The 8,440-nt window shown below is 40.2% G+C and overlaps 1 protein-coding gene across 6 annotated transcripts; it reads left to right on the forward strand.

Annotated features, from left to right (window-relative positions):
* The first annotated feature begins 1,568 nt into the window (after positions 1–1,568).
* LOC117189821 lies at positions 1,569–5,807 on the forward strand. 6 transcript variants are annotated; one of them, XM_033394885.1, is made up of 5 exons: positions 1,569–1,678; positions 4,003–4,372; positions 4,435–4,851; positions 4,921–5,139; positions 5,207–5,807. In XM_033394885.1, the coding sequence occupies exons 2-5, from the start codon at positions 4,142–4,144 to the stop codon at positions 5,657–5,659; spliced, it is 1,320 nt and encodes a 439-aa protein (XP_033250776.1). In that variant the 5' UTR covers positions 1,569–1,678; positions 4,003–4,141; the 3' UTR covers positions 5,660–5,807. The 6 variants fall into 6 exon arrangements, 4 of the variants coding, with proteins under 4 accessions (XP_033250776.1, XP_033250773.1, XP_033250775.1 ...); XM_033394882.1 differs by lacking the exon at positions 1,569–1,678 and adding an exon at positions 1,931–2,335; XM_033394884.1 differs by lacking the exon at positions 1,569–1,678 and adding an exon at positions 3,619–3,832.
* The last annotated feature ends 2,633 nt before the right edge of the window (positions 5,808–8,440 follow it).

The raw sequence follows: 8,440 nt of genomic DNA on the forward strand, positions 1-8,440 counted from the left end.
ACACCTGTCCCTAGCGCAAAAATTGCTAATTGCATCGAACTCCTACATTCTTAGTGCATACACATATATGTACATACATATGTCGCCAAGACTATACATATGTACATATTATCGGTCACTGATTAAATGGATAAAATACTATGTTCATGTTACTTTTTATACCCGATACTCAAAATGAGTATTGGGGTATATTAGATTTGTGGTGAAAGTGGATGTGTGTAACGTCCAGAAGGAATCGTTTCCGACCTCATAAAGTATATATATTCTTGATCAGCATCAATAGCCGAGTCGATTGAGCCCTGTCTGTCTGTCCGTCTGACCGTCCGTCCGTCGTTGTTAAAATTAAACGACACGACAAAGAGTGCGTGCGAGAGAGACAGAAAATCAGTCTGAGCGTGACGTCGGGCGCTGCGTAGCCAGTGCAAATAAAAATGATCTGATCTGATCCAGATTCAGCAATCTGATAGATATGGTCGTTATCTATGATTCTGCGTTTTTAGTTTTCTCGAATCTGCAATATTGTGGATGCAACAGATTTTCATCCTTTGTGTGGGCGGAAGGGGGTGAGGCGATATTTTGAGATATACGTTTTATAGTGACATCTTAAAGGAGTGTGTGTACCAAATTTGGTTACTCTAGCCTTAATAGTCTCTGAGATTTGTGGATGCCTCAGATTTTCGTCCTTTGCGGGGGCGGAAGGGGGTGTGGCGAAATTTTGTCACAAAATGGTCAAGGTCCGATATCACAGGAGTGTGGATACCAAATTTGGTTGCTCTGGCTCTTATAGGTTCTGAGATCCTTGAACTCATATTTTGCAATTGGCAAAACCGACCATGAAACCTGTGTGTTAGAGAGAGACAGAGCGAGAAAGAATGAAATTGTTTTCTTGATTCTGGCTATAACAATTATACGATCTGGTTGAGATTTTGCACTCTAGAAGATATAGTCATCTTCTACGATTCTGCGTTTTTGGTATTCTCGTATCTTTAAAAATGTGGATGCCACAGATTTTCGTCCTTTGTGGGGGCGAAAGTGGGCGAAGTTTTGAAATATTGGTGGAATTTTGGTGGTTATAATGGTTGTGGAGATAATGTTTTTTATCCCCAATCGGCCGACTAATTATTTCGAAGTAAATAAAACTCGGCGCAGAAATAAAATTACGATATGTTCTTTAATGCGTGACATCCAAATTGCAAGTGTGGCTTGCCTGCCCTTTACATTGCCGCTCGGCATAGCGTCATATCTCCGACGACATATCTCCGCCCAGTACATTTTGCCGGCGGAATTATGTCGCTTTTTTTCTGGCGGACTTATGTCGTTTGAAAGCGTCATATCTCCGCTCGGAGATATGACGTTTTGAAACGACATATCTCCGCCGTGTCACAAACGACATATCTCCGCGCGGAGATATGACGTTTTGAAACGACATATCTCCGCCGTTCCACAAACGACATATCTCCGCGCGGAGCTATGACGCTTAGAAGCGACATATGTATATCCGCGCAGCGATTTTGAGCAAATTATGCCGATACACCATCAAAAAATCCAAAAAAAAACAAAAAAACAAAACAAAAGGAACAAATAAATTTGCAGTGGCTACGCAGCGCCCGACGACATGTTCTGACTGATTTTCTGTCCCTCTCGCACATACTCTTTATCTTCAGCTGGTTACCTAACTGTAAATGCACCGTGAAAAATATTGTCTTAATTGAGCAAATATAGCTACTGCATAATTTATGAACAGCGTTTTTATTAGGAAGTTAATTTCATTAAACAAAAATTGTTAAAGAATGCCGTGTTGTATTTAATGTAATATAAACGTATTATTTAATATGTAATATGTAGATAATTTATTGTTTTTAAACATGTGCATAGAATAGAATGTTATAGAATATTTATTTTCTGTGCAATAGGCAAAGCGTGCGAGGCGCGCGCCAAAAATATGCCGCATTATTCTGCTGCATTCATTCCGATTCGGTTGCTCAGACAGTAAGAACATGGACTACGAAAATATTAAATTTGAATTCAGAGAAGGAAGCCGAGCGGGCTGCTCGTTACTGTTGTTTTCATTATGCGAGCAACAAATTTATGTAAAAAACAAACAATTAAAACTAGGCGAAACCACATACATATGCCGGGTTAAACTCTGTAAAGCTAGAGTTTATTTAAGTGCAGACAAATCTAGAGTTTACTCAAATCCTGAATATGTTGTGCATAGCCATGGCCCTCAGAGTGATGAAATGGAAAAAATCAGTGCTCTTAGTGAAATAAAACTGAAGTGCGAAAATAATAGCAATTTCGACACCAAAAAAGTATTCAATGATGTTCTTGCTGAGTAAGTTAATATATTAATTAAAATTTTATTAATACATACTGCCTTGCTACATACATGCTGTATGTATGTATGTTTGTACAGTGGCTCACAGCTTAAATGAACCAAAGCACGTTAAAAATTTAAAATTTTCATAACTTCTAAACCATTAAACTTACCAATGAAAATCAAATGACAAACAAAACGAACTTCTTATATTTTTTAACATTTTTCTAAGACGTTTTAAATAATAAATAACAAAAATACTGCCTTTTTCCACCCCACAGCTTATTTTGTTCAAAGAGAATTTGAACCAAATAGGCTTATTTTGTTCAAAGAGAATTTGAACCAAATAGGCTGTGGGGGTGTTTTCTAGTGCGCATTTTGTTTTTTTTCCTTTTTGCGGGGTAACGGAGAAGAATATCGAACTTTTTTTTTTTGGTTGGTAAGATAAGTAAAATTAAAGACTATACAATACCAAGATGTTGCATGAGGAACAAATTCTTTTTCAATTTTTGTTTGACGCTTCATGGTACGGGCGCTAGGGGCTATTACTTCAACTCTCTTTTACGCTACTCGGCTTCGTCAATGCCTCGGTCAGCGTCGAGTCGGTGTGTCTCGAGAGAAAGAATACAAAAACAAAATATGAATCGTCTGCGTGCCGAAACCGTAGGGCAGCGTGATCGCTGATGTCTTTGGCGCGGCACAGTGGGGACTCAGCCGAAATAGTAAAAAAAATTGTATGAGTGCTTTAGATAAATTTAATGTACGCATCTAATAGAGAATTTTCCAATCGAATTTTCAAGATTGTTTTAGTTTAAAGTTTAACATTTTTTCAGTGTGCAAATATTTATTGAACTCATATTCACTAACTAATTTAGCAAGCTGAGACGGCCATAGGTCTCCGTACGACTACCCAAAGACATCGGCGATCCGCGACCACCGCTTCGACGGTGCTGAGGCTCGAGAGTCTAGAATTGCCGAACAGACGAAACCGATGGGCAGCGGGGTCGCGGTAGAGACGAAGTACAGTCGAAAAGGGAATTGAAAACCCGCGCGCTCCCTCGTGTCTTTTGGGTTCTAATGTTAGGACCCGCCATAGAACAGCTTTTTGGTCGCTCATGCAACATCTTGGTATTGTATAGTCTTTGGTAAAATCTTAACAGAATTGTATTACAATTTTTTTTATAGGACTGCTCAATTGATTTTTACAGGGGTTTGAAGTTTGAAAAGTGCTCTGGTTCATTTAAGCTGTGAGGCACATACATATGTACATACATTGTATGTATATACTTCAGCGGTCGGCACGCACACATTACATTGCGTTTGTGTGCGTTGACAGAAGTCAAACTAAAACAAAAAGTATTATTGTGTTGCTGTCGACCACTGTTACAAACGCGTTGTGCCGGGTCGCAGTTTGACATGATCGTTCATGTTCTATTACGTGATCCGGTGTTTCTTGCGAATCATGCCCCTTTAAGTCCGTTTGCGAGACTTTGGTCGTCGCTCGGTTTTTGACCGGTAAATGCTCGTTTCGAAGTCCGTCTGCGCGCATTAGCCGTGCCGTCCCCTGATGTACATACATACATATGTATGTACATAGGTGTATGTACATGTATGTACATATGTGCATGCGAGCAGACAAGAAATGCACACAGACTGATGTATTATTTTTCTATTCAATTAATTAGGAAAACAAAAGGTGAAGCGGAGATTGAAATAAATTATGACTCTGTCAAACGCACTTTGCAAAGAAAAAGACAGCCTTTCTTGCCAAAGCCTCCATCTTCTGCAGAGAATGTTCTGGAAGCTTTTCAAGACGAAAATATTATGAGCCGTTTTGGAATAACCAAGGGAAATACTGCAAATCAGTTCTATAAAAAAGTGTACGCATCGAGCTCGTTTGCTTATTGCATATTTTCATCAGACAAGGTAATCACTTTGATGCAAGCCAACATTCCGGAGCATAATAGGCATTATTTAATTGATGCTACATTTAAAGTGTGCCCTTTTGGAGATTTTAAGCAACTTTTAATAATTTATATTAAATATTTGCAGAAGGTAAATTTCTTCTTATGCTACACTTTATTTACTAACTCTAATCTAAAATTTTTTGTAATTAGATAACCCCTTTTGTTTTTGTTTTGATGACTCGCAAAACGGAGCTGTGTTATCAGCACTTATTCACATATATAGACTCGAATATTTGCTGCCTTAAAGGAGCATCCTTTATATCAGATTACGAAAAGGCAATGCGTAACGCGTTAAAAGGTCTGCATCCCAACATGAATTTTTACGCCTGTTGGTTTCATTTTACTCAAGCATGCAAGAAAAATGCCAAGCAATCGAGTGGTTTTGAAAATACGCTGAAATGCAATAAGAAAGCTTACATGCTATTTATGAAATTTTTGCACTTGCCGCTTTTACCAGAAAGCAAAATTGTCGAAGCATTTAACCTTCTAAAAGGCGAAGCAATAAACTTAAATAAGAAGCTGTTTTCTCCATTTTTAAAATATTTTAATAGACAGTGGCTTAAAAAGGTATATTTTATTTATTGTTTAATAATTGAGTTGTATTTTACTTATTAATTTTTAACCCTAATTTTATAGGAGGGACCAAAAAGCATATCCGTGTTTAAGAGGTCAACTAGAACCACGAGCTCAGTAGAAGCTTATAATTTGAATTTGGGAAATAAAATTCGAGCAAATGGGCACTTTTTTAAATTTGTTCAATGTCTTATTGATGCAGAATATGAAAAAAGTCGCGAGTTTGCTTTACTCTTTCAAAATGGTGGTAATGGAAATCAGACACAGAAGAAGAAATTACGTGTAAGTTGAATACATTTTAAGTTAATCGTTAAAAATAATATGTTAGCTTAATTATTTTTATTCTCAGGATCGCTCAAAAAAAATAATGGACGCAATGGATCTTTTTGAAAGAGGTGAAATAGATATACAGGGATTTCTGACATGCACTGTTTCCTTAGCTGACCGCTTTTCAAAGCAGGACTTCTTTGAAGGGGTGGACAATGAAAGCAATTTAACTGGAATGTCTTCTGATATGAAATCTTCCACATCGTCACTTTCATCGAATGCTTCTCATTCAAGTCAGTCATCTGATAAATCATTGGTTCAAATGAATCCATGCAATGTGTGCCTCTGTAACCCAAAGTCTGTGTTGTTGCGCCCGTGCAATCACGTAAACATTTGTGGTACATGTTGGGATCAAATTGTGGCCCACAACCAAGCAAAAAAAGAGTTGGAAGAAAATGAAAATATAAAGCCAAAATGTCCAAGTTGCAACCGAGAAGTCGAAGAGGCCATACGCAATGTTTTTATTTACAATTAACTTGTGTAAGATAAGAACGACAAAATTTAATAAAACTTCTATTATGATTTCTGTGTATTTGGACTATTGCACATTTTTTAATTTCAATAAAATCATGTTATAAAATGAAATGCTGTCAAAAAAATATAAGTGTATTTTACATGCGAAATTAGTTAATTATTTTCTGGCGGACTTAAGTCGTTTCGAAACGACATAGCTCCGCCGTGTCACAAACGACATATCTCCGCGCGGAGATATGACGTTTTGAAACGACATATCTCCGCCGTTCCACAAACGACATATCTCCGCGCGGAGTTATGACGTTTTGAGACGACATATGTATCTCCGCGCGGAGGTATGTCGCTTTAAAACGACATAATTTCGCAAGGAGATATGTCGTTTGTGGATCGGCGGAGATATGTCGTCGGAGATATGTCGCTACCCCTTGCCGCTCCGATCGCTAAGCGCAGCTTCGCTCGGCCGACGTCGGTAGGCAGACGCAAAGCGGAGATAGCGAAGAGCGAGCTGGCAGAGAGCGTTTAGCAGGGCAAGCAAACGCAAAGCTTTAACAAACAAATGAGTGACATAGACATAAGTAACAAACAAAATAAGCGGCTGAGGGCCAAGAATTAGGTGCTATTTGGCAAGCAGCTAATCGGCTGGGTTCTGCTCCGAACATTCACCCCCCGTTGGAAGGCAAAGGCTTTCAACAGATCCATCCTGAAGGGACAGAACCGCTATTTTTCCAACGGCCCTCTTGAAGATGCTTGCTTGGGCGCAGCTGGCGGCTACGCTGGGATGATCGTCGAACGCAGCAATCGGCGCTTCTTTACGAAGGCGGCTTGTCGTGATTACGTCTTGATCATCGGGAACCTTTGTAATTGCATAGAATGGCAGGAAATTTGGCAATGTAGAAACTGTTGAAAGTTGAATTTCATTTGGCGTGGATATGTAGGTTTTTAATATATGGAAAAGTTCGCGCTGCAGTTCCTGATTCTCCGATCGCAGTTTTTCCACTTGCACCTGGCACTCGAGCAGCTGCTTCCTGCATTGCTGCTCTAAGTTTTGGTACTCCAGCGTTGTGGGTCGAAAATCGTCAATAGAGATGCACGAGGAATTTTCAAAAGCGGTTAAAGCTGCACGCTTATTCTCCGAGCTATCAATGCTTCCTAATACTATCCAACCAAGTTTTGTCTCCTGCAATGTTGGCAATTGGGCTGATAGTCGAATCTGTCCGACGCACATTAAATCGAAGAACAAACCAGAACCTATCAACAGATCGATACGTTGGGGCTTGGAGAAATTAGGATCAGCTAGTTTTAGATTATTCGGCATTGGCCAATCCTTTGCCTCTACGCCGAAGTTAGGCTGCATTTCCGTAATTGAGTTGGTGACAATTGCAGCCACGTGACACCAAATCGGCTGGGTTTTGCTCAGTAGGAACGTGCCGCCAAGTCACACCGCTTGACGATTCCTGGATTTCAGCAACCCTATTGGCCACAAACGTTGCGAGCGTGGCTGGATCCCTTTCCAGCCAATACAAGGTGACTTGGGAGTCCGACCAAAAGTTCACACTTTCGATCATTAACTTGTCCAGGAGCGGTTTTACTTGAGCCCATAAAGTGGATAACAGGAGTGCTGCGCACAATTCGAGTCTTGGAATCGATTTCGTTTTGAGAGGAGCTACTCGAGACTTTGCGGTAAGAAGCTTAGACACAACATTTTTACCATCACTGGTACGGATGTAAATGCAGCATCCGTACGCTTCACCTGATGCGTCTGCGAATCCGTGAATCTGAACGCTTTTATGCGTGGGAAGGCCAATGTAGCGAGGTATGGTTATCTTGTCTAATTCAAACAAATTTTGCTTGAAGTGGTTCCAACTCGTGTACAAACTCATGGGAACCGACTCGTCCCAATCCAACTTTTGCCGCCACAATTGCTGCAGCAATATTTTTGCCCTCGTTATTAAGGGACATAATAACCCTAATGGGTCGAACAATCGGGACGCAACTGACAAAATGTTTCGCTTTGTAGGGGTCAATGAATCAAATGAGTCATATAAATGATAATGGAACAAATCATTTTGCTGATTCCATCTAATTCCGAGCGTTTTAACAGACGACGAAGGATCAAACTGCAGCGATTTCTCCTGGCCACTATCGGACAGCAGCTGGGGATGATTTGACGCCCACTTGGCCAACTTAATACCCCCGGATTCTAAGACCTCACACACTTCCAGCCGAATACGTTCTAAATCTTCCAGACTGTTTGCTCCAGTAAGCATATCATCGACGTAAAAGTCACTTTTTACGACTTGTGATGCAATAGGATGGGACTCGGCATAAACATCTGCCAATTCAACGAGACAGCGGATGGCCAGAAATGGAGCTGAGGCTGTCCCATAAGTAACCGTATTCAGGCGATACGTTTGAACATCTACATTTGCCTTATCCCTCCACAGAATCAATTGGAAATTTCGGTCTTCTTCGGCGACCTGAAATTGGTACATTTTGGAGATGTCAGCTGTGAGCGCAAAACGAAATCGAAATCGGGCAAGAGTTGCGTAAAGCTCCCTCTGAATAGTTGCACCCACCATCAAAGTCTCATTTAATGAGATTGAAGTCGATGTTTTGCTCGATGCATCGAAAACGACGCGTAACTTGGTGGTTTTACTATCAGGTCTCAGGACACATTGATGTGGAATGGAGGAGTGCCTGGAAGCAATGACATGTGGCCAAGGATGAGATACTCTTTCATAAACTCCATATACAGATCATGCAAATACTGATCTCGTGGAAG

This window comes from Drosophila miranda, assembly GCF_003369915.1.
Source record: "Drosophila miranda strain MSH22 chromosome Y unlocalized genomic scaffold, D.miranda_PacBio2.1 Contig_Y1_pilon, whole genome shotgun sequence".
Lineage (NCBI taxonomy): Eukaryota > Metazoa > Arthropoda > Insecta > Diptera > Drosophilidae > Drosophila > Drosophila miranda.